Source organism: Mastigoproctus giganteus, chromosome 4, assembly GCF_048544385.1.
Source record: "Mastigoproctus giganteus isolate SK-2022 chromosome 4, ASM4854438v1, whole genome shotgun sequence".
Lineage (NCBI taxonomy): Eukaryota > Metazoa > Arthropoda > Arachnida > Uropygi > Thelyphonidae > Mastigoproctus > Mastigoproctus giganteus.
Window position 1 is genome coordinate 82234648 of NC_143578.1, and position 27427 is coordinate 82262074.

Genomic DNA, 27427 nt, shown 5'->3' on the forward strand with positions numbered 1-27427 from the left:
CCAACAAGCAAAAGTTCAATTGCACTGAACCTAATACATGGATTTCCTAACAAAAAATACAGGGGTTTCCCAATATTTTTTTTTTTTTTTTTCTACATAATGGCTAGTGAGTCAACAGTAGGGATTCACAAAAAAAGAATGGAAATGTTTAAAAATTACTTTCAACATGATAGTAGGGTTTCCCCTGCACAAAAGTTCAAAAATACTGTGTTATGCGGTTTGCCACAATTCTATATCCGAGAAACTATGTAGTAGTAGTAGTAGTCGCATGTGATGCAAGAAAGCAAGTGTATGAGCTTATGCAGCATCAGCCAAAAAAAAAAAAAAAAAATCACACCATTCCCTCCAAATGCCTGTCCAGTTCCTCCTTAAATTTATTCAACCTATCAACTTCCACAACGACAGATGGAAGTTTGTTCCAGCAATTAACCACCCGTTGGCTAAAGGCAAATTTCCACACATCTATTCTACATCTGTCTTTTCTTAATTTGAATTTATGTCCCATGAGGTTCGTAATCTGAACAAGTGGAAGGATCCCATCAGAATTCAGCATGCTCAACCCATTCAAGGCCTTATACACCTCAATCAGATCACCGTGCAGGTGCCTAGTCTCCAGCCACTGCAATTTGCAGAACTTAAGCCTCTCTTTGTAAGAGGATCCCTTCATTCCCCTCACCAATCTTGTTGCCCTTCTCTGTACACGCTCAAGTAAATCTACATCCTTCCTAAAATGAGGCCTCCAGACCTATACACAGTACCCAAGGCATGGGCTGACCATTGCCTTATACAGAGGGACAATCACCTCCTTCTCCCTGCTAGCAAACTTCCTTTATATCATTGACAAAACCCCATGACCTGCCCTGGCAGCCTGTCTGCATTGTTCAGAAAACTTCATATCTGACTGCACAATTACTCCCAGGTATTTTTCATTTTCTACCACCTTAAGCGTAGTACCACACAATTGGTACGTTCTGTGTGGTACTACGCTTAAAGTGGTAGAAAATGAAAAATGTTATCCAATTAATGTGTTGTGCGAGGATTGCCGCAATTTATCAATTGTGTTAGAGCAAAACAGTGTTATATGGGGGTTGTCTGTCTTTAATAGACAGTAGTGTCGATAATCCGAACTAATTGAGACTGGGGGTAGTTCCGATTTGTTTGGATTTTTGAATATCAAAAATACTGTTCTGGAGACTAAAAAAAAGGTTTAGTAAGCTTAGAAATTAAAAAATTATGTCATACTTATGTATTTTTATTCATTGGTAACAAAACAAATGGAACTTTTGGCCACAATAACACATATGTATAGGCCTTTAATGAAAATGATTACTTATTTTTTGCTGCACCATTTTCGAACTCGTTTCTCTGCTGCCAGATCTCTCTCTCTCTCTTTCTTTTCAGAAAGAGTGGTTGAGTTGGACAGATATTCTGTTTTGTTGCTCGTACCTAGCTCCCTGTGGGTAGCACAGTTGGTAGAATCACCTTCCTCCCCATCTCTGGTGTAAAAGACCTGCGTTCAAGTCCTGTCTATGACTGGAGGAGTTTTTATGGGCCTTTTTTCCCAATGAATTAGAGAATGACTGAGTTTTTTTATTTTTATTATCAGCCATATGGTGCAAGGAAGCCTGAGGCTTATGCTACACCGGCCAAAAAAAAAAAAAAAAAAAAAAAATTCCCTATTACCCTGAGAGAAAGAGAGAGAAGTAGAAAGGAATCACCAAGAAAGAGAAGAATGATGATATCCAGCTCAGGACCCTGGGTGTGCCAAGCCCATACTCACCAGATGTGAGCCCCTGGGGATACTTTGTTGGTCTCAGGTGAGAGTAGCATGGTTTTTCTCTGCAAAACTCAGATATTTAGTCCAGCAAACAGAAAGACCGCAGAACATGCAATTTACAGACAGCTTACACTGAGCAATATGGTCTTAGTTGCTGATGCTGGGTTCCCCCTACACAAAAGCTCAAAAATACCGTGTTATGCAAGGTATTCTGCAATTCTCTTCCGCAAAACTGTGTTATCCGAGTACCATGTTGTGTGAGGATTTCCCCAATTTATCAATTGCGTTAGAGCAAAACCTTGTTATACAGGGGTTGCCTGTATTTAATGTACAGTAGTGTCAATAATCCTAACTAATTGGGACCGGGAGTAGTTCGGAATAAACAGCATCTTCCAAGAAAGAGTCATTAGCTGTTCTTATAGTTTTTATTTATTTATTTTTTTTTTCACCATAATCTGAATCAAGTTTTGATGTGAACTTTCAAATTTTTTCCTTGTTGTTTTTAATCTTTGTTATGGTTGACATTCCAACCTCATAAAATTTTACTAACAAAGACCTGCTTTCCCCCTTTGAAAATCTGTTTAAAATCTCAATCTTTGATTTAATTGTTAAAAATTTCTGCTCCCTTTTAAAAGACGAAGAATAAGACCATAACTACAGTATGGTAAAATAAAACTATGTAAATGTTCAGAATCGCTTTATTCCTATATCTAAATTTTGTAAACGTTTTACTCCATATCTCACTTGCACTTGTCGTGTTCTCTATTATTAATTGACGCTTGTCTTGTTTTTTTAATGTTTTAGATTTTACAACAAAAAAAAAAAAAAAAAAGTCAGTGAACAGAAATATCAGATTATAAAATGTGTTCAATAACAGTGACTGACAGTGACTGATTCTTAAAAGTTACCAGATGCATGAATGATATTCTTGCTTGTTTGAAAGAAATCTATGATGAAAAGAAAAAAGCCACTGTCCAGTCATCCATTAATACGTTCTTTTGTAAGGTTGAGTGCCGACCCGTTCTGAATCTCCACAGCCCTCAACCTCTGCAACACACGCTTCTTGATTAGACCGGGGTTCGAGCCCGTCACCACCAAATACGTAGGATGCGGAAAGGTCAAGGAATGACCACCGCATATCCCCGAGCAATATGGCCTTAGTTGCTAATGCTCCTAAAACAAATCAAAAAAAACCCTCAACCTCTGCAGTGGCATACTTATCAGTTGAAGACGTCGATTCTGGCAACAATGCTCGAGAGGTAAAACTTATTGACATTAATGCCAGTCTCCTCTCTTTTTTTGTAATTTTATAATTTTGGAATTTTTTAAGATGCAGGCTTTTGTAATTTTTCCTGCACACAAGATAAAAAATGGAATAAATACAATAAATAATTCTGTTCACATGTTCGCCGAACATTTCTTTTTTGATTCAATCAATTCAGCGAGCACAATTGTGAGTGCTGCACAACACCGGAGAAATTCCGACTTATGTAAAATCTGACTTAAGTAGAGTTCTGCGGTCTTTTTATGATTCGTCTTTTTCAAACCCTTCGAAGCCTTTTACGTGCTGTGGGCATATTTTCTTCCATGTGCCATTTAAACAACTTTTGGTAATTTCTGCCCTGGCCCTATTAATGTTTAAGATGGTGTAGTAAATATTGTATGATTTCCAAAAGTCTCTTAATGTAAAATTTTTCTCACTGTATACTGCAGACAATGCCTGAGCAAATGTGCTTAAATAGTATGCTTTTAAATTCGAAATAGTACCCTGATCCATAGATTGGATGAGTGAATCATGTTTGTTGGTAGAAATATGAATCTCACATTCAAATTGAAATCATCTAGATGCATAGGATGTCCAGGAGCATTATCTAATAGAAACAAAATCTTGTAAGGAACATCATTGTCTACAATATTTTTCAACCTCAGGAATGAAGCAGCATTTAAACCAATCCTCAAAGAGGGATATTGTTATCCATGCTCTCTGGTTCAATCGGAAATGCACCGGTAGGATGGCTTTATTGATGCCCTTAAATGCATGAGGATTTCCAGAATGGTACACAAGCAGTGTTTTTAATCTGTAATCTCATGCTGCATTAGCCCCAAGCAAGTGCATGGCCCTATCTTTTGAAGCCTTGACACTTGGCATTGTCTTTTCCTCTTTGACAATGTAACCTCTGTTTGATCTGGCATTTTTTTCCAATACAGACAGTCTCATGAATGTTAAAAATTTGCTGCATTGAATAGCCAGCCGCCTTCATCAATAATTTTTTCCAACACATCACAAAATTTCTCTGCAGCTGCAGAATCGGCACTGGCGACTTCACCGCATACTTTTAATGTTTTGGAAACCAGCGCAATGCTTGAACCTATTAAACCACCCGTTGACTTGGCTTGGGGTTCGTTGTATTTATCATTAATGTCTTCATAAATACTTCTTGCTTTTACTTGAATGGCCATTGGACTCAGGGGCACTTGCTTCTGAATCCGATTTTTCATCCATATTATTAATAGCTGTTCCATCTTCGATATAGCACCTGAACACTGTTTTGTGATCACTGTTGATCTTAAGTGCATTGATCCTTTGACATGTTCTTTTATAGGTGCACTGTGTCCTTTAAAATAGTATTCATTGTTGAAGCAGTGAGACCTAATTCCCTTGCAATAGATGCAAACTTTGTTCTGCTTCGTACTTCTTAATAATTTGCACCTTCATTTCATCAATTTTGTTTCATTTCCTGGCACTGCCAGCACTTGCACTTTCCATTTGACCCTTTCCCTTCATCGTTGTAATATGTAAATAGGAATGAAGAGAAGTTTCTGAAAATTTGTTTTTTATATGATTGAAGATTTCAGTGAAGGGAAATCATTTCACTATAATACCGTAACTTAAAATTCCACAGATTATTATAAATGCAATAAGAACGAGTTTACTATAAAATAGATTGCGCTACCAGAAAGTGCAAATTGTTTTGATCGTTTTTTGGTCATGACCTCCAGAAATCTGTTTTAGAAAAATATCACAAAGGCATTCAAAATTGATTCTTGTAACGGGAACATATGATAACGATGAAAGTGTAGTGCAATTTTCGTTATAAATATGACCTTTTAGAGAGATAAATAGCTTAGTAAATAGCAATAAATAGCGAAATTTTCAACTTCCAAAGACTTGGAATGAATTACAAAAAAAAACCAATATGTTATTGGGTTCGCGTTACGATATTTTCACAATACCTCCATTTATCCCTACAGATGCAAAATACGTTTCCATATTTTTTTCAGTTTCAACCAGCCAGAAATTTACGCAAATTCGAATTTACTTACGTAAAATCGAATTTGCATAAGTTGAGTATTACGTAAGTCGGGGAGATCCTGTATAAATTTGTGCTTTATACCTTCATTTTTTTAGCTTATCTTATAAATAAGATCTTTATTGTACAGTTCACCGGTACACGCAGGTACCACGACCATACAATACCCTTCACGGCACCATGCCAGGGGTTAAAACCGAAGAAGCATACAAAATGCTGGCCATAAACAAACATCTAACAACTAAATAATAAATAACAGCAACCGAGACTTATCTTATCTTCCATCATGGATTAGGCGATCCGCCTGTTCCGATCTTGAAGACATCTGCCCATCTTTTCTTTGGTCTTCCTCTGTCTCTTTTTCCTTTTGCTCTATATGTATAAGCTAATTTAGGGAATCTATTATCTTCCATTCTTTCTACATGTTCTTTCCATCTTTGTCTATATTCTACAATTTTTCCATTAATTGAGTAAATCTTTAATTCATTTCTAATATTTACATGTGGTATTTTATCTAATTTTGTACATCCTTTAACATATCTTAAAAATTTCATTTCTGCAGCTTGTATTCTATTAATGTCTCTTTATTTCGGTATCCATGTTTCAGAACCATAAAGAAGCGTTGGTATTGCCATTACTTTGTAAAATTTCAATTGTGTTTCTTTCCTTGTTTTCTTAGCCATAGTTCTTTTTATTGTTCCACATATATTTTGAAATTTCTCCAATTTCTGGTTCATATCTTCTTCGACATCATATGTTATATCACATCCTAGATATTTAAAATGTTTCACTTGTTCTAATATTTTATTGTCTATAACTATTTTTCCCTCTAAAAGCCATTGTTCTAGTTTTCATCGTTGATATTATATCAACGATGAAATATCATCGTTGATTAATTATCTTCACTATCTTGAATAATTACTTGATCATCTGCAAATAACAGTGTATTAATCCTATTCTTTGTATTTAAATATATACCTGTATTAATTTCTTCTTTCCATTTATATATCATATCCTCGATATGTATGTTAAACAACGTTGGTGACAAGGTACATCCCTGTCTAACTCCTTGATTTATTATACTTTCTTCTGTTAATTTATTATCTGTACATGATCTTCCTTTTCTGAAACCTGCCTGTTCTATTAATATTTCATCAGAGATCATTTTAATTCTATTATTTATTATTTTGCTGTACATTTTATATACAGCAAAAAGGAGAGGTGGAACAGGACCAGGGTATGTCTGCCAGGGGCAAAGGTTGATGACGTTGTGCAAATATCATTTTTTAAGGGCACAAAAGGTGATATAGTTGTACACGTTGGCACTAATGATATTAAGAGTAGGAGACCAGCAGAATTACTTAACAAGTACAGGTCACTGTTGAACAAAAGCCGAGAATTAGGGTTGAATTTGAAAGTGTCTGCAATTCTGCCCAGACACGATAGGAGGGAGTATATGATAGTAGTAGTAGTAGTAGTGGCACATGATGCAAGAAAGCAAGTGTAGGAGCTTATGCAGCATCAGCCAAAAAAAAAAAAAAAAAATCACACCATTCCCTCCAAATGCCTGTCCAGTTCCTCCTTAAATTTATTTAACCTATCAACTTCTACAACGACAGATGGAAGTTTGTTCCAGCAATTAACCACCCGCTGGCTAAAGGCAAATTTCCGCACATCTATTCTACATCTGTCCTTTCTTAATTTGAACTTATGTCCCCGTAGGTTGGTAATCTGAACAAGTGGAAGGATCCCATCAGAATTCAGCGTGCTCAACCCATTCAAGGCCTTATAGACCTCAATCAGATCACCGCGCAGGTGCCTAGTCTCCAGCCACTGCAATTTGCAGAACTTAAGCCTCTCTTGGTAAGAGAATCCCTTCATTCCCCTCACCAATCGTGTTGCTCTTCTCTGTACACGCTCAAGCAAATCTACATCCTTCCTAAAATGAGGCCTCCAGACCTGTACGCAGTACTCAAGGCGTGGCCTGACCATTGCCTTATACAGAGGGACAATCACCTCCTTTTCCCTGCTAGCAAAATTCCTATATATCATTGACAAAACCCCATGACCCGCCCTAGCAGCCTGTCTGCACTGCTCAGAAAACTTCATATCTGACTGCACAATTACTCCCAGGTCTTTTTCATTTTCTACCACCTTAAGTGTAGTACCACACAGTTGGTACGTTTCTCTGGGGTTATTTCTACCCATATGCAGTACTTTGCATTTGTCAAGGTTAAACTTCAGTTGCCACTTCTTAGCCCATCTGCCCAAATTATCTAGATCCTGTTGCAGTAGCACACTGCCATTACTGTCATTAACAACCCTGCCAACCTTTGTGTCATCTGCAAACTTCGACATTAAGCCTGATATACCTTCATCAATATCATTGATAAATACACAAAACAACAGTGGACCCAACACCGAACCCTGTGGGACTCCACTAATAACATTAGTCCACGAAGAGCAGCACCCATTGATTACCACCCTCTGTCTTCTCCCACTTAACCATCCTTTTATCCATTGTAGCAACTTACCCTTAATACCATTCTGCTCCAATTTGTACAGTAGTCTTCCATGCGCAACAGTGTCAAAAGCTTTCCTGAAATCCAAGTATATGATATCAAAATTATTTTTTGCATCCAGTTCCTTTGTGACCACATCATAATAACCAATCAAATTTGTCAGACAAGACTTTCCCTTAACAAACCCATGCTGTGTTTGAGTTATCGCTGCAGTCTTGTCTAGATGATCCTGCAATGCATCTTTAACCAGCGACTCCATTATTTTACCCGGAACAGAAGTTAAACTAACTGGTCTGTAATTACTCGTGTCACCCTTCGATCCACCTTTGTGAATTGGGGACACATTTGCACATCTCCAGTCCGTGGGAACCTCCCCTGAGTCCAAGGATGCTCTCATAATTATGGCTAAGGGTTTGCTTAGTTGCTTTGCCGCCTCCTTTAAAATAACTGGATAGATCCCATCCACCCCAGGTGCCTTTCTTATGTTTAACTTCAACAATTTCTCCTCCACTTTGCTCTCAGTTATTACAAAATCATTAAGCACACTGCTACAATTTGATAACCTTCTTCCATTTTCAAATTGTAATAATTCCTCACGTGTGAATGTAGATGCAAAATACTCATTCAGTTTGTTTGCTATCTGAGCAGGATCATCAACAGTCGAACCATCGATGTCAAGTGGTCCAATCATATTCATCCCCTTCCTTTTAGAGTTTATATAAGTAAAGAAATCCTTGCTGTTTTTCTTAGCATCTTTTGCCAAAGATTTCTCGTAATCCGCCTTTGCCTGCCGAACCTCCTTTGTGACCTGATTACAGACTAGCTTATATCTGCTACAGGCTTCTGCGTCGCCTGATAATTTATATGCATCCCATGCATTTTTCTTCTCTGTCACGAGTCTCATTAGTTCATTTGATAACCATTTAGGCCTAAACCTTGAACGATATTTCTTAATCGGTATATAAAGTCTAGTAGCTTCCACGATTAATTCTTTGAATGCTTCCCACTTAGAATTTACTGTTTGTAACATCGTCAGTTGATCCCACTGTACAGAATTTAAAAACTGTCTGAGACCACTGTACTCCCCTTTACGGAAGCAAAAACCCTTTCCTTTACCCCTGACGGTAGTTACCTCTTTGAGTAAATCCCACTTCAGCACACTGTGATCACTGCCACCTAGTGGTTCCTTTATCTGCAAATTCTTAATACACGAATGATCACTGCTGATAACCAGATCAAGAGTGTTACTTTCTCTGGTTGCCTCTCGAACATGCTGCTGCAGAAAACAATCATCCAATAACTCCACAAAAGTCTGACTAGTGTGTGAGTGCCCAACCCACAAGTTCCAGTCAATATCTGGGAAGTTAAAATCCCCCATTATAAGACATTCTGATTTACTGGCCCACTCTATTTCTCTGTACAATTGTTCATTGTACTCATTCAAGTCATTAGGCCTATAACACACTCCTACTCTTATTTTTCCTTTCGCAGTGCTTATCTCACACCAAACTGACTCAACAGAGCACTGTTCATCTATATTAACTGGGTGCACTTCCTTTGATTTTATGTTTTTCTTAATTAACAGCATAACACCCCCTCCCTTTCTGTCCTGTCTATCCTTTCTGTACACATTGTACTCCCCAAATTCCAGTTCTGCATTCCTTATATCTTTGTGACACCACGTCTCTGCTATCCCAACAATATCCGCCTTTGATGTCTTGACCAACACTTCAAATTCATCAAATTTATTTACTATACTTCTAGCATTGGTATACATGCAAGCATACATGCTCCTATGCCTATTCCCTGTTACCCTAACACATCCCATATACCCAACTATTCCATGATGACTGCCATCCTTCCCTGAAACCCCCAACACCCCTCGCTCCAGGTCGCTTCTTATTCTAATAGAAGTTGTGCAAGAATCACCTTCACCTCTGCCTGCGGTTACTGTTAAACTATTAGTCTTTGTATCCCCCCAAACTAGCAGTTTTCCGACCCACCTAACACTGCCTCGATAGCATCAGCAAATATTCTTGCACCCTTTCTATTTAAGTGTATCCCATCCCTGTAGAAGCAATCTCTCCTGTTAACAAGTACAGTCCAGGCTGAAAAAAATTCTACCCCTTGAGCCTTGCACAATCTTTCCAGGGCCGAATTGATCGACAAGGCTCTCATCATGTACTCCCTCCTATCGTGTCTGGGCAGAATTGCAGACACTTTCAAATTCAACCCTATTCCACGGCTTTTTTTCAACAGTGACCTGTACTTGTTGAGTAATTCCGCCGGTCTCCTACTCTTAATATCATTAGTACCAACGTGTACAACTACATCACCTTTTGTGCCCTTGAAAGATGATATCCGCTCTACAACGTCATCAACCTTTGCCCCTGGCAGACATACCCTGGTCCTGTTCCACCTATCCTTTTTACAAAATATATTCCCCGTCTCCCTGACAATAGAGTCACCAACAATAACTAGTTCCTTTGGGACCAGCGCATTCTGCTTTGGAGATTGCCGCCGTGTTGCCCGATGCCCAGGAGTGAGCTCTGGCGTTGAGGTGGGCAGCTGAGAGCCTGATGGGCCCCTCAATTTAGATCTTTCGAGGGCATCCACCCTGTCCCTCAAACTCTCATATAAGCCCATAACAACGCTGAGTTGTCGCCTGATTTCCTTACACTCCTTACATCGCGCACACACAAAGACATCCCCCATGGCAATATCATGTTCCGTTCCAGAGAGTTCGGCAAACATTTCACAAGTTGCACATTTCTTTAGGCTGTGATGCGTTGGAGAATTGCCCCCCTCAGTTCTCCCCCGATTCACAGCACTCCTGCCACTTTGTGCCCGTTGCTTTGCTGCTCTAGTCTGGGGCATGGTAGTTTAAATTAATAAAATCAATAAATTAAATATCAATAGTATTTGAATAGAAACTATTAAATAGAAACAGTGAAGCGTATTACTATATAATTATGCGTTAGAGCTACCTAGCTACCTCAATTAAAAAATTTGAATTCCCTACCACTATATCCAAAAACAATGGCTACAAAAATGGAACGAAATAACGGTTTTACCTATCGTAAGTAAAATCCACAAAAACTCTTTATCTAAATTAAAAATAAAAAATAACCAGCGTAACTATAACTATATGACTACGTATTAAGTACAATATAAAATAACAATCATGTAAATAAAAGGCAAACACTTATCGTTTTTGCGGAGCCTGTAACTGTCAGCTGTAACTTTTAAAGAGATTCAGCGCCCTCTTTTCCACAATGAGAGCCTTGTCGATCAATTCGGCCCTGGAAAGATTGTGCAAGGCTCAAGGGGTAGAATTTTTTTTCAGCCTGGACTGTACTTGTTAACAGGAGAGATTGCTTCTACAGGGATGGGATACACTTAAATAGAAAGGGTGCAAGAATATTTGCTGATGCTATCGAGGCAGTGTTAGGTGGAGAGAAAACTGCTAGCTTGGGGGGAGACAAAGACCAATAGATTGACAGTAGCCACTGGTAGAGGTGAAAGAGATTCTTGCACTGCTTCTATTAGAATGAGCAGAAGCCTGAAAAACAAGATGCATGATATTTCAGAGACTGCTGGGAGCCATGTGGGTACAAGTACACACATGGGTTGTGTTAGGGTAGCTAAGAATAGAAACAGGTGCAGGTATACTTGCGTGTACACCAATGCTAGGAGTTTAGTAAATAAATTTGATGAATTTGAGATATTGCTCAAAACATCAAAGGCAGATATATTGTTGGGATATCAGAGACGTGGTGTCACACAGATATAAGGGATGCAGAACTGGAATTTGGGGAGTACAACGTCTACAGAAAGGATAGACAGGATAGGAAGGGGGGAGGGGTTATGCTATTAGTTAAAAAACACATAAAAACGAAGGAAGTGAAGCCAGTCGACATCGCTGGACAGTGCAGTGTTGAGTCAGTTTGGTGTGACATAAGCATTGGGAGATCAAAATTGAGAGTAGGAGTATGCTATAGGCCTAATGACTCTGATGAGTATAATAAGAAACTGTACAGGGAAATAGAGTGGGCCAGTAAATCAGAGAGTCTTATAATGGGAGATTTTAATTTCCCAGATATTGACTGGAATTTGGGGGCTGGTCACTCACACACTAGCAGGGCTTTTGTGGATTTATTGGATGATTGTTTTCTACATCAGCATGTTCGGGAGGCAACTAGAGGGAGTAATACTCTTGATTTGATTATCAGCAGTGATTCTTCATGCATTAAGAATCTGCAGATAAATGAACCACTAGGTGGCAGTGATCACAGTGTGCTGAAGTGGGATTTACTCAAAGAGGTAACTACCATTAGGGGTCAAGGGAAGGGTTATTGCTTCCGTAAAGGCGACTACGATGAACTGAGACAGTATTTAAATTCTATACGGTGGGACCAACTGATGATGTTACCAACAGCAAATTCAAAATGGGAAGCATTCAAAGAACTTATCTTGGTAGCTACTAGGCTTTACATACCAACTAAGAAATATTGTTCAAGGTTTAGGCCAAAATGGATGTCAGATGAACTAATGAGGCATATGGCAGAGAAGAAAAATGCATGGGATACGTACAAATTAACACATGACACAGAAGCCTATGATAGATACAAGTTGATATGCAACCAAGTTACAAAGGAGGTTAGGCAGGCGAAGGCAGATTACAAGAAATCCTTGGCAAGGGATGCAAAGAAAAACAGCAAAGAGTTCTTTACTTATGTAAACTCTAGAAGGAAGGGGATGAATCAGATTGGTCCACTTGATATTGATGGGTTAACTGTTGATGATCCTGCTCAGGTAGCTAACAAACTGAATGAATATTTTGCATCGACATTCACACACGAGGAGTTATTCAGCGAGGGGAATGCCAGAGGTGTATTCAACTCTAGCAGTAAGCTACAGAATCTTGAAATAACTGGGAGTAAAGTGGAGGAGAAACTGTTGAAGATAAACACAAGAAAGGCACCCGGGGTGGATGGGAATCAATCCAGTTATATTAAAGGAGGCAGCAAAGGAAGTAAGCAAACCCTTAGCCATAATTATGAGAGCTTCCTTGGACTCAGGGGAGGTACCCATAGACTGGAAATGTGCAAATGTGACCCCAATTCACAAAGGAGGATCAAAGGCTGACACAAGTAATTATAGACCTGTGAGCTTAACTTCTGTTCCAGGATATAATTAATGGAGGCACTGGTTAAAGAAGCACTGCAGGATCATTTAGACAAGACTTCAGTTATAGCTCGGACACAGCATGGTTTTGTTAAGGGGAAGTCTTGTCTCACCAATTTGATTGGATACTATGATGCAGTCACAAAAGAACTGGATGCAGGGAATAGCTTTGATATTATATACTTGGATCTTGGAAAGGCTTTTGATACTGTTGCACATGGAAGACTGCTACACAAATTGGAGCAGTGTGGCATTGGAGGCAAATTGCTGCTATGGATAAGGGGGTGGTTGAGGGGGAGAAGACAGAGAGTGGTAATCAATGGACACTGCTCATCGTGGACTAATGTTATTAGTGGAGTCCCTCAGGGCTCAGTGTTGGGTCCATTATTGTTTTCTGTATTTATAAATGATATTGATAATGGTATATCAAGCTTAGTGTCCAAGTTTGCAGACGATACAAAGGTTGGCAGGGTTGTCAAGGACACTACTGACACTATGCTGCTGCAACAGGATCTGGAAAGGTTGAGCAGATGGGCTGAGAGGTGGCAAATGAAGTTTAACCTTGACAAATGTAAAGTACTACACATGGGAAACAGCAACCCCAGAGCAACGTATCAACTCTGTGGTACTACACTGACAGTGGTAGAGAATGAAAGGGACTTGGGGGTGCTTGTGCATGCAGATATGAGTGCAGACGGGCTGCAAGAGTAGCTCATGGAGTATTGTCAATGATATACAGGAATTTTTCCAGCAGGGATAAGGAGGTGATTATTCCCTTGTATAAGGCAATGGTCAGGCCACACCTAGAGTACTGTATACAGGTCTGGAGGCCTCATTTCAAGAAGGATGTAGAGCTGCTGGAACAAGTACAGAGAAGGGCAGCAAGATTAGTGAATGGAACAAAGGGGTGCTCTTACGAAGAAAGGCTTAAGTTTTGCAAATTACAGTGTCTGGAGACTAGGCACCAGCGAGGTGATCTGATAGAGGTGTATAAAGCCTTGAATGGTTTGAGCATGCTCAGTGCTGATGGGATTCTTCCTCTAGCTCAGAATAATCACCTGAGAGGGCAAAAATTCAAATTGAGGAAAGACAGATGTAGGATAGACGTGCGGAAATTTGCCTTTAGCCAGCGGGTGGTTGGTTGGTGGAACAGACTTCCATTCCTAGTAGTGGATGTTGATAGCCTAAATAAGTTTAAGGCTCAGCTGGACAGGTATTTTGAACGAACAGAGGGGTGAAGTGGAAGTGGGGTTTTTTTTTTTTTTTTTGGCTGATGCTGCATAAGCTTGCTTTCTCGCATCAATTGCCTCTACTAATGCTATACTGTATTTAGTATGCTAATCCCTCTATAATTCTTTGTATCATTTCTATTTCCTTTTTTAAATATTGAAATAATTTTTGCTATCTTCCATTCTTCTGGTATTTTATATTGTTCTCAACATTTATTAAATAAATTTAGTATCCTGTCTTTTAAAAAACTTCCTCCATACTTGATCAGTTCTGCATTTATATCATCCATTCTTATTCAACCAATTTCTTATTCGGCCAATTTTTATAGCGTGTGGATAATATTCTTCCAATTTTACTTATTACAATTGCCATTTAATATAATCAAAATTCAATTTGCAAACGTGATCACAATAACTGGCGCTTACTGTAATATTTTATGGCACCAGCATAAAAAAAATAAATGCTGGCTCGTTCGGATTATTGACTTTTGGATTTTTGCCACCCTACTGTAATAACAAAAAGAGAAAAAGATACAAAATGTGAAAATCAATAACAGAATAGATTTATAGTTTCCGTTTTCGTGTCTTCATTTCAGAAAATTTATCGATAACCCTATCAAAATTAATTTTACTGGCATATTCATTTTCAATAGTAATATAGCTAGATTTGATAATCTAGTCTGATGCATTGATGAGCAGAAGTAATTTTTAATTCATTTTAATTTTAATTAAAAAGCTTCTTTCGCAAGAAGCTATAAATGCACATACTGTTAAAAAGAACCTTAAACATAATAAATAATAAATTTGGTAGAGATTCCAAAAAAGTCCAACTTTATAATCAACTCCACAAACTGCAAAGTTGCCCACTGTTTTGCTTTCTCAACAGTTGTTTTTGCAGCTTGTAAGTGACATCTTATTCAGCCAATTTCTAATACAATTTCTTCATGACAAAATTCATTGAAAATTTCACTCAGCTTTGAAATATGCATTTCGTTTTCTTCTTTCTTCGCAACAACCAAATTATTCAGTTGAATAATGACAAACATTGAAAGAAATTTGTCCATCGCTCTTTTTAATTCTTCTTGGAGTGATAGTCCAGCATCTTTTGTAATTTCTCCTGGCATTTGTTTTTTATCCTTATTCTTCCTCTTCTTCCTATTGAAATGCCCATTTCCTCACAAATTGTATTTGTGAATTGAAGAGTCCTTTCTACAGTTTTATTTCTTTCTTCATTGATAAATAATTTTATGGTCTGTGATTTTACAACACATTTTTCCAGGCTTATTCCAACTGTTTATAAATATTTTTGTGTAAGGTTAATTTCTTGTAGAATTTTGTGCCAGAAAGAAAGATAACTTAGAAAAATCACATATGGATGATGATAAAATTTCAGCAGTCCCTCTGGTATCTATATTCTCTTGAGGTTCACACAATGTTTGTAGAGCTGAAGTTATTTTTTCCAAATTCATTTTAACCATATTTATAGATTCACAATGCGCACTCCACCTTGTCTGGGCAAGTCTTTTGACTGTTATTCCTGTGCATTTTTCATTATTTCCTTGCAGTTTGGAGAGACTAAAAGAAAGAATAAAGATATTCCAAAGAAGATTACGCATGATGCTTGCAAATGAATGCACTCTGCATAAATTTAATGAGTGGTTTGCACAGGGCATAAACAATGCTTTGGGATTAATTTCCTCCGTTTTAGATTGAATCCTGGCCCAGTTGTCGTATTGTCGTAGCCTTGACCATGGCACATATTATATCCAGTCCATCCTTTTCTAAATTATTCAAAATTTCTTTTGTGATTTCGGCCGTGGTCTTTCCAACAATGGGGAAGAAGCCTAAAAATGACTCCATCACTTCAACCTTGCCACCTACAATGTGAACATATCTAATGGCTTCACACAATTGGTCAGTGTGTGGTACATCTGATGTACTGTCAAATAGAATTCCAAAATATTTAGCTTGTTTTATATTATCGGCTACTATTTTTCTCTCACATAATTTCCTAATATGTTAATAAACTAATTTTGAATCTCTAGCTATAAATATGAAGAGTCTTCATATTTATAACTAGAGATATAGCTATAAATATATAGATATAGGTATCCGAAGACCTATCAGATGAACGTTGAATTTTTAAAATATGTTCTATCAAAACGGGGTCATAATTTGCTGGTAACTCTACCATTTCTCTAAAATTTCCTTTATTTGTATAAAATATGGATTCATTATGTCCATGAGAAAGAAGATTCTGATGAGCTAGAAATATGATTACATCTAAAAGCCATGTAAAATCTCTCCATTTCTTTATCCAGTACTGTCTGATGAATGTGGTCAATAGTTTGTTGAAACGTTACCCTTGCACTTAAGGTTATCCACTTCTCCAAGCATGAGAGATACTGTTCACTATTCTCATCAAAACCTTTGGGTTTAATTTGCAGCAAGTTTTAAATTACGTGAAAAAAATTGGATGTTTCAATTTCTTTATTCTGCAATGAAAATAGTTTGCAGCAAAAAGAAAATACATTTCCTGATGATGGTGAATAAACCATCCGTGTTCTTAAATTTTTTTCTCCATTTGGCAGTGTCTTATGAAACCAGGACATTGTTAGCTGTTGATATTTCCCTTTAATTTTTTCTCCTCCTCTTTCAACAGTGTCAAAATGTTACGTCCTTATTTTGAAAATATTCACTATGTTTCTTAATAAAATAAATTCTCAAGTTATCTGGTATGAGGACAGGCCAAAAAGTGATGTTGAAATACATTAAAAATATGTTTATTTCCTCTTCCTTTTCAGAATCATCTCCTACTTGTGTATTTTCATTAGATTCTTCTCCACTAGTGTATGAATAACTTTCTCTTTAGAACCTCTTGAGATGATGATTCTTGTACTTGCTCTTCTGAGTTTTCATGCAGAATAACTATTGCACTAGATGTTCAAGGTGTACCATACTTCACCAATGATCCAGACAGTGCTTGAATAACCTCTTCTGTTGCTTTCTTTGCTTTTCTCTGTTGAAATCCACTGGATTGATTTTACTTCATTTTATACTTATATGTAGGGACCTATACAAAGGAGTTCATTAAAAAACAAAAAATATCGGCAAAGGGTAAAGAAAGCCTGCAATGAGAAGCACGCAAAAGTTCGATGAAATTTACTGGTAAAAGTACTTTGCTGTAACGGCATTTGTATTGTTGCTAGCTCAGTAAACATACAGTGGGTGTTATCGGTCGGGAGTAGAAACTGAATCCCATGGGAGATTGAAAACCTTCCGAAGTGGAGGGGGTAACCTGACCTTTTTTATTTAGAATAACTGGTGGACTAATGGATAAATTGTTTATTAAGAAAAAAAAAAAAAAAGGCGAAGGAAGCCCACACGAGAAGCATGACAAACTTCGAAAAAGTTTACCGGTGAAACTACATTATGAACATTTTTTACAACGCCAGAACTTCCAGTATGACTCTGTTCGTGATTCAATTAGTGATCCTAAAGAAAAAAAGGTCAGGTTACCCCCACCCCACCATTTCGGGAGGGTTTCAAGCTCCCCGTGAGATTCAACTTATACTCCTGACCGATAACACCCACCATCTGTTTACCGAGCGAACAATACAATAAAAAGTACTTTGCCTTTACAGCAAAGTACTTTTACAGGTAAATGTCATCGAACTTTTGCATGCTTCTCGTGCAGGCTTTCTTTACCTTAGCCAAAATATCTGTAACATGTAAAATAAGTAGAAATCAAAATGAAAAATAAGTTTCCAGGAATTACAAAGGCTCACCTGTATACTTCGTATAAATCCGCTCACCAAAAATGCGGTGTTGACTTAATGACTTGTAAGATGAACTTTGCAAAAAAATGTGGTTAAACTAAATGCATTTGTAAAGGCTGAATATTGTTTTGGTCCCCAGTTTTATGTGCCTTAATAACCTAATAAAAATTTAAACACAAATATTAGTCACAGTCGGTTAATACAAAAATCAAAGTACCTTGTGATTAATTAAATTGTGTCAAATAAAATTTCAACTAGCAACTGTAAATTTAAGTGGAGAAAGATAAATTTTCAAAAAAAGTTTATACTTTCCTTCTCATATTTGCAAGTGATTATGTGTCTTTCTGGCTCGCACCTAGGGCAGACCGCCCAGCCCGCCACCTGCTATGCCACTGGGTGGTACAGAGATTTTCCAGTAGACTGACAGTTTGCAAGTAACAACTAGTTTTATTAGAAGCATTAACATTCCATGTCACGATCTTGCAATGGAGCCATGGACGAGTATCAGATTTTGCTTTAAACTAGGAAAATTGAAAACAAAAATGTATGATATGATAAAAACTGTTTGTGCAATGCAATATTGTCATACCAATGTGTTTGAATGGATAAACACTCAAAAATGATTATGAAATGAAAGGTATAAGTACCTGCTCTTTATGTAGGATGTTTTTCAGTAGGCCATTGGGTTATTTCTTTTCCTAGAGCAGTCTGTTTTAGAATAGCCCAACAATGAATTCTGCCATAAATCCATACAGTGACTTAAATGAGTGAAGTGGATCTTCTAAATAATATAAGTTTTTCTTTTTTTCCAAATTTCTTACTTGTGGGTATTAACACTTCTGTTCAAGAGGAATAGACTTCATCTATTCAAAAACATTAAAAACATTTCATTACTATATGTTGTCAATTTCCATTTGTTCAAGAAACAGCACTTTAAATGTCCAGATCACTGCAGAGATCTGGACATTTAAAGAACAGATCTGGACAGAAATCTTATATAAATAAAAATGCACAGTTTATTGCCCAGTCTTTTGGGTTCTGACATTAGCCAAGACAGAACAATGTGTGGCCATCTATGCATCGTCTCAATCTATCACTGCAATGATATATCCTCAATCTCATGTTCAATAAATTATAGTTTCCTTCCACATCTATTTAGAAAAATTCCATTTTTTTTACCCCACCCCAGATTTGGCATCATTTTGTAGAAAATTGGCATTTTTATCTAATAGCATTTTCTTAATACATCTTCATCTTTTAATGATATAGCTATTGTGTGAATCATGGCATCACTCAAAAATTATGAAATTAAAGGTATAAGTACCTGCTCTTTATATAGTACAAAAAATCTATAACTTTATAGATTTTTTCCTACTTTTTTCTATAATTCTCATCTGCATTTTTCCATAGTAAGTCTATCAAACAAGAATGCTTTGTTAATAAATTTTTCCTCCGATTTGTCAGAGTTGACAAACTTTAATTGTAGCTGAACTGAAGAAATGAAAATAAGACAACAAAAAATTAAATTTTTTAAAGTGTGATTTCTTTTTAGGAATGTCATGGACGGTGAAGAAAATAAGGATAAAAGAATGAGCTGTACTGTTAATTTACTGGTAAGTGAAATTTTTGAGTAAGAGAAATTGCTAAATATAAAGTTATTGATTAACAACTTTTAAAAAGAAATTGAATTTGACTGGTTATTTTGTTAGATATCAGTTAGGATGTTAAATCATTTCAGCCACTTATAATATGTTTGATTTCATGAAGTTATGATAATATATGCATTTTATAAAACTTGGGGACCTGGCTGATACCAGATGAAAGGTAATTTCAGGTGACAATTATATTTTTGGATTATTTTGGAGAAGGTTGATCAGTTAGTTTCTTTACTTCCCTATGTTATTTTGCCTGAAAGTACTCTATTTCATAAGCTTAATATAAATTAATTCTATTAATTATAAATAATAAAAGTATGTTTTAGTCTTAATTTGAACATTTCCGTGCTAAATTTTGCTAAGATGAAAATTTTTAAGGTGGATTAATGCAAATGAGTTATGGGCTGGAGCATCCCTCAGGTCAGCACGGTCTCTGCTCTGCTTGTCAAAGGATCAGAATACACTGTACTAAATATTCTACAGGAACAACCATCAAGATAAGTACCACCAATATTGGAAACTTAAATGGCAAAGAAGTGGAATTAGCAGATATCACAGAAACCAAGAAGTTGAATAGAATATCTGCAGATAAACTGTTATTATAAATCAATTTATTTTGGAAGTAAGATAACGCAATCCATGGAAAGTGTAGAAATAGCATTTAGACTACTTTTGGAGATTATTTTATTTCTCAGGAAGCATTAACAATAAATTTTATGCTTCCTGCAATGGTGCAAAGCTTAAGATCAAAAGCTGGGTATGAGATTTGTCTCCACATTTTATCCATTTGAAGACTCAAAAATAGATGAACTGTATAATATTTTAGAAAGAGCAGTAGAAACTAATGATAAAGAAAGAATAGTATTAGCTGTAAATTTAAGCAGCAGAGTAGGAAATTACAATTATATCTACACAGATATTATAGTAGAACTTTGAAAGTTAAATGTAGCAACAAATAAAAGGCTACTAGAACTTTGTAAAGAATTCACTGTTAATTGCAAACAACTTCAAAATAAAAATACCCATCAGTTTATGTAGGGATGAACATAACAAACAAAAGAAACAGTATATAACCAAAAATATTTGAACACCTCTCCAGGAATATTGTGTGCTGTGCCAGAAGACCCTCACACATTCACATCGGTCAGACATATCAGTATAAATCCTGTGGATCTACCTATGCAGAAAACAGTGATAGATACCAGTAATGGCTGTGGATCAGAATTTAGACTTCTAATGTATAAGTTGGATGTATAATGTTGGATGCCACATCAGCAGCACTTCTGTGCATGCAACTGTGACTCATCTGAACTTTTCAAAATCCACTGTGGCAGATGTTATTCAAAGAAATGTTTGGACAATCTCACAGGCTCCAGAAATGTGCTCAAAAACATAAAGAGGGTAGTTCTTGCCTCGTGCATGCTCTGCAGAATCTTTGAAGTAAGTCCAAAAGGCCTCAGGAATATACACCAATATATCAACCATCTGTAGAGGGCTGCATACCTTGGTTTCATTGTTTTGTTCTAATGGATATATTTAGGTGGAGGTTACTCAGAGAGCACTTCTTGTCAGAGAGTGTTATCTTGACTATGATATTTGGTCTAAGTGGTCTGATAGTATGGGCCTATATCAGCTGGTTTGGGCCCTCCCAGGTGTCAAGCTAATTGTGATCAAGTGACTTAGCCTGTGATTTTGTGCTTTCTCTTAAAGCCAGAAATAGGCTCCTTGTTTAATGTTATGCTAATTCAAAATTATATAAGCCTTAGTAAAGAAATTACCTTGTTAAATTGTAGCAAGGAAAGTAACTTTTTTTTCTTTCTCTGTACGTAATGAAATACAATGTCATGTTGAAAAATATCATTGGGGTTCTGTCAATGGCATAAGGAACTTTTCCAGCAGGGACAAAGAAATGCTTGTCTTTTTGTATAAGGCAATGGGTAAGTCACATCTTGAGTACTGCATGCAGATCTGAAAGCCTCATTTTAAGAAAGATTTGAATCTCTTGGAAATGGTATATAGAAGAGCAGCTAGGTTGGTCAAGAACATGAAGAGATACTCTTACCTCAAAGGCTTCAATTCTGCATATTGCAGCAGAACTGATGATTTGGAAGCTAGGCACTTGTGAGGAGACCTGATTGCTTTGTTAAGGCTTTAAATGGATTGAATAAACTTAATGACAATGGTATTCTAACTCTTTCCTAGACAATACACAAAAGGGGACATAAACTCAAACTGAAAATGGATGGCTGTAGTATTTCAAATTTTCAAAAATTTGGAAAATTAGTGAAAATTTGTTTTCACCAAATTGTAATTGATTGTTGGAAAACAATCAGTTACAATCTACCACCTGGTGTTATGATAGTTTGAGGTGCCTCCATAGCTAGGTGGACAGGAGCAGCAGTGCATAGCACATGCTTCTTGATTAGACCGGGGTTCGAGCCCATGACCACCAAATACGGAGGATGCAGAAAGGTCACGGAATGACCACTGCATATCCCCGGAGCAATATGGCCTTAGCTAATGCTCCTAAAAACTCAATAACAACAACAATGATAGTTTGAAGAAGATTAACGAAGAATTAGACATGTTAATTAGAAGAATTATTGTTTTCCAGTACAATTATTAATAATAATATGTTGCGAGATAGAGCAAACTGTCCTTGTGTCTGCAATTATTCTGCCCAGAAATAAACAGGAAGGATCTCACGATGAAAGCCTTGTGGATTGACACTAGGCGTAAGGAACTCTTCTAGGCTTATGGAAGGAAATTTTTCTTAGCATGGCTGGCCTTAGTTGATAGTCAGAATTTATTCTATAAAGATGGAATCTGCTTAAATGGAGAAGGCACAAGGGTTTTTGTTAATGAAGAAGTCTAGCAATCATTGAAGTAATCATTAAAAATGTGAATTTAAAATTAGTGGGATCTTTCTGTTCAATCCTGGTAGCATGCTATCATCACATGTTTGATAGCATTGAATGTTGAAGCATGTTAGCTTATGTAAACAATTTAGGAAATTTGCAAAAATTTTCACAAATGAAAATGTGAAGTTTCAATTCATTCAATTTCTCACTTGTAATTTGAATAAATTGAATGAAATTCAATTTGCAAGTGTGAAAATGAAATTTTTTTCATTTTCACAAGTGATTTAAAAACTTAAAGATTGTTTTCTGTTTGCAGTTTAACAATAAAAAAAGACTAGCAGTATCCATTGCGAAAATTTTGCAATTTTCAAATACATCTTAAAAATACTACTAAAAAGGGCACAATAGTAAAAAGGCCACTAAAAACTGACCTTTCATTTCAACAACTGATCGCTTTCCCTGGTACCTTATCTCCATATCTTTAATGTCCTGGTGAGACCCCTCACTCTGTTCTTCACTTACACTTCCTCGATTTTCTGATGAAAGTCAATGTGGAAGTATAAAAATGTACTGTGACACTCATGTTGCAGCCCAACTTCTTAAAATGTGGTGCAGTCTCTATAATACTTCTTTGAAAACAACATTTTTTGTATTCTTGTGCCCTTCTGGTAACCTTATCTTAACATGCTGGAATGATCTGACCTGAGACATTGCTACATACAATTGGCCATGACTAAATACAGGGTTAGTAAGTGAAATTCCAACTCTATCAAATGTTTTGCCCTTGACTTTTATTATAGTCATCACAAAAGCCAGCCGAACAGGAAACTGCCCTCTCTTAAATGAGAATGGCAAAGTTGAATCTACACACAGCAAGAATACTACTCGTTTTTCTTTAGCTTCTGTTATTATTTCCAGATCCAAACAATTCTGATGCATAACTTTGACTATAAGTCTCTTATTATTGATGATCCTTCTGAAATTGCCATATTCCACAGTAAAATAACAACTATTCCTACCTTCAACTCTAACAGGACAGCCTCAGTTTAAGTGGTTTTAAGTGGTAAACCACTTAAACTGAGGCTGTTCAGGAATTCAGTTGAATATCACAAAAAGTTCTTCATCATCATTTATAAAATTTCTAAATTGATTCTTTCAAGCGTCATTTTTTGCTGCAAGAATAGCATGCAACGAAGCGGCATTTACATCAGTAAGGTTGTGGCCAAAAGCAAAAGGAATCAACCTGTCATGAACTATTAGATTGGGATCTAATTCAATTTCATTTCAATTACGTTTTAAACGTATTAAACCTAATGAATGGCAATGAGTGTATGAGCTCACATGCGCAATATAGTATATTACGCACGTGAGCTCATACTCAATACACTATATAGTGCATTGCTCGCTCACATATAGTAAGCGAGCAATGCAATGGAATCCTAACAATTAGTTCTTTCTTTTAAGGTAAGCAGTGCTAGTAGAGAATTATTATTATTTTATTTATTTATTTTATTATTATTTTATTTATTTATTTATTATTTTTTTTTTTTTCGGAATAAAGGACACAAATGTGCAAATTGTTAATCAGGAAAAAAATGCCTTATCAACTTAGACAACCGTTTGTTTAACAGATAACATCTTGCTGTGGCTCCGTCTATGAAGTGAATGTTGAACTATTCTCATTTGTACTACACAACTGGCCCATTCAATAAAATAAAACTATTTGGAATTTTTAAATTTTAAGAACTTTGTGCATACCTAGGAAGAAAAGACTTCAATTTGAGTCCACTTCCAGCCCGATCGGTTAAGTCTATCATTCACTCTGACAGAGTAAAGAAAAAGAAAACAGCTTCTGTATTAAATATTTAGATTAATGTCTGGTCCATCAGAAGATTGGAATTTTTGTGCATCCATGTGACTGAATCTTCCTTCTAATATTTAAAATGTTCACTTTTGCTTTGGGTAAATATTTTGTATTCTGCTTCTAATTTACAAAAATAGTCATACATATGTTTTTCTAATTACCAAATTTTGTTTAAAAGTAATTTCATTTGTTTTATATTCATTTAAAAATGAATAAAGATAACAGCAAGACAAGTGATAAAAGGAAGAGGAATTTCAAAGACAAAGATATCACATAAGAGAAAAGAAGAAAAGGGGATATCACTCCAGACAAAATACTGAATGCTCATGGTGAACCACCTCCTAAAGAAAAGGCTTCAAATTTCAAGATTCGTGGTTGCTGGACTGTAAATATACAAAAGTTGGGTTGGCTTGAAAAAGTAGATGGTAGCAATTATTTATCTCTTTGTAAGTGCTGCAATATAGAAATTCAAGCTAGTACAAGTTAATTAGACAACCATTCTAATGGTAAAAAGCATAAACAAAATTTAGAGATGAATTTCAAACTTACCTACTGTTTTTGAAATATGTTTTGGATTACATGAACAAATTCAATGCTCCCTTTCAAAACAAATCTCCACTCATTCATTTTATTAAACCAGAGTCAGTGAAACTTTTCAAAATAATTGCAACGAATTACTTAAAACAACATTTACTAAAAGTTGAATTAATGAAAATAAATTTGTCGCATCCCACCAATTTTATCAAAATTGATTAAGTATATACTGGTCCAGAGTGTGAAGAGTACTTAAACTGCATTGATCCTAATGTAGCTATGAATGTAAAAAAAGTGATTCGGCATTATCACATCACTTGTTGCCAGGAAATGCATCACAGCCTTCTATTTGGCTCACTTGTTTTCTCAAGGTTGGATTTATAGATTGTGAAATTTGTCTTAATGTTGATGAAGACAAAGAGAAAAAAAAAAGAAATCTCAAAACTTTGTGCAATATTTAAAATAGATGTAAACTTGGCTCAGAGTGAACTCAGTGCCTTGCCATTTTCTTTAGAACTAACTCAAATTTAATGTTTAAAGAATAAGTCTATTGATGAAAATGGTATGAACTTTTTAATATGAAAGATTTTTCGGGAAAATTTTCTAGAAGCATTACTACATTCAAATACAGAATGTGAGAGAATTTTTTCAGTGGTTACAGACATTAAAACTAAGAAAAGAAGTAGTATGAAAACTAAAATTCTAGTGTAATTATCAGATCTACTTTTAAAGCAAAAAATTTTTAAAAAATGTTCTGGTTTTGTAATTACAAAGAGGCATTGTTTACATAATAATGTATGTATGAATATGCCAGAAAAACTGGGAGAAAAAAAAAATAATGATGGTTATGAATGTCTTAGTCAGTGGTGTAGCTACCATGTAGGCAGGCAAGGCAATTGCCTCTGGACCATGGCAATTGCCTTGCCTGCCTACATGGCAATTGCCTCTGGACCAGGGCCCTTTAGGGGCCCAGCATCTTTGTCTGTCTCCTCTTTTTGCAATTTTCATTAATTAAGTTAGGGGCCCTGAACATGTTCTTTGCCTCTGGGCCCAAAAAAGGGTAGCTACACTACTGTCTTAGTGAGGAATCAAGTATTTGTAACCCTTGATTGAGGCTCTGAGAGGCAAAAGTAAAATGAACGAGGACAAAACTTTCACAGTTATAAATGATTCTAAAACTAGGGGTAATAAATTCAAGGTACGGGAGAGATGTTTAGACTGGATTGCAGGAAGTTTTATTTTAACCAGTGAGTTATAAGTTACCTACGTGGGTGGTTGAGGCTGACAGTTTGGGGAAATTCAAAGGTCAGCTGAATAGTTACCTATGGGTGGAGGGAAATGTATACGTTGTCTATTTCCTTTTCTTTTATTATTTATTTTATTTTTTTATTATTATTATTTTGCTCCTTTTACTTATTTTTTGGCTGATGCAGCATAAGCCTTAGGCTTCCTTCCATTATTACTAATACTAACTCATCAGATGAATAAAACTCACCATAATAGTCCTGTATTATTAACTATTCTATTCATACTATATGAAATAAAAAATGTTTTATATATAATGAGTTCAGTTAATTATCATATTTATCAGAAATGTATACTGAGGTTTTTACTGTACTAGTTTTATCTTGCAGGATTAAAACAAATTAAATGTTTTAATTTGTTTTGATTATATTTTTCCTTCATTTTATGAAATAATTTCACGAAGTAATTACAGATATTTGGATATATAAAAAATGTAATTTTTTCATCCAAAAAAAATTTTTGGATGAAAAGATTAGCTTTAATTTTTTTCTTTTTATTATTATTATAAGGAGCATCATGTAATCAAAATTTTGTCATATACTTTGACCTAATCACTATTTATATATCAAAATAAAAAAATTAAAACAATTAAACCAATTAAAATACTACACAAAATAGCCTTTATAACAAATAAAAAATAACCTGGAAATTTTTCATCAGATTTGGGAAATTTTTAGCACTGGCTTAGGAAAAGTTTGCAACACAATACAGATACTCTGCACATTGTCATGGTGCAGAATCCAGCCATCCTTCCATTTTTGAGGTCATCTTTGCCTCATATTGTCACTCAAATGTGCCTAAACCTCAATGTAAAGCAACAGTAATGCTTCTCCTCCTAGTCACAAATTTGTGGTGCACGAGACTTCTGGGAGCATGGGAACATTTTTGTGTGCTATTCAAATGATTCCACCTTGGCCTCGGGGTCATAGGCGAACACCCAACTTTCATCATCCTAAGGAACGTAGATCTGTTAATCCGCAATTCACAAAGGGGTCAAAGAGTGACATCAGTAATTACAGAAAAATTAGGCAGTTGTACTGAGACACAGCAGTTGAGGTTTAAATTTACAAATGCAAAACACTGCATATGAGTAGCAGTAATCCCAGATTAATGTACCAACTGTGTGGTACTACACTTAGGGTAGTGGATAATGAAAAAGACCTGGGGATAATTGTGCAGGTAATATGAAGTTCGTTGAGTAGTGCAGACAGGCTACCAGTACAACACATTGAATTTTATCTATGATATACAGGAATTTTACTAGCAGAGATAAGGTGATTATCCCATTGTATAAGACAATGTTCAGGGGTTTTCTCCTTTTTTTTTTTTTTGCTAATGCTGTATAAGGTTGGTTTCTTGCATCTTTTGCTGTTACTAATACTAATATACACTGAAAGGACAGA

General features: G+C 36.1%; 2 protein-coding genes across 2 annotated transcripts in view; both read left to right on the forward strand.

The window, feature by feature from the left end:
* spg (dedicator of cytokinesis spg) overlaps nucleotides 1-27427 on the forward strand; it is a 916969-nt gene that overhangs the window by 668889 nt on the left and 220653 nt on the right. Inside the window, exon 34 of the mRNA XM_090372306.1 lies at nucleotides 19358-19418. Within this exon, the coding sequence (XP_090228432.1) occupies nucleotides 19358-19418 (61 nt within the window). The remainder of the gene's footprint in view (nucleotides 1-19357; nucleotides 19419-27427) is intronic.
* Nucleotides 21469-25430, forward strand: LOC150086869 (uncharacterized). The gene is made up of 3 exons (XM_090371266.1): nucleotides 21469-21491; nucleotides 24716-24830; nucleotides 25305-25430. Exons 1-3 carry the CDS (start codon nucleotides 21469-21471, stop codon nucleotides 25428-25430), a joined length of 264 nt encoding a protein of 87 aa, XP_090227392.1.

Bases quoted from the DNA above. Each gene is read 5' to 3' on its own strand.
- LOC150086869 (XM_090371266.1), top strand. From the start codon at position 21,469: ATGGTATATAGAAGAGCAGCTAG. The intron at 21,492-24,715 runs GTTGGTCAAGAA...AACAAAATTTAG, and splicing joins GTATATAGAAGAGCAGCTAG to AGATGAATTTCAAACTTACC. The intron at 24,831-25,304 runs GTGAAACTTTTC...TTAATATGAAAG, and splicing joins ATTTTATTAAACCAGAGTCA to ATTTTTCGGGAAAATTTTCT.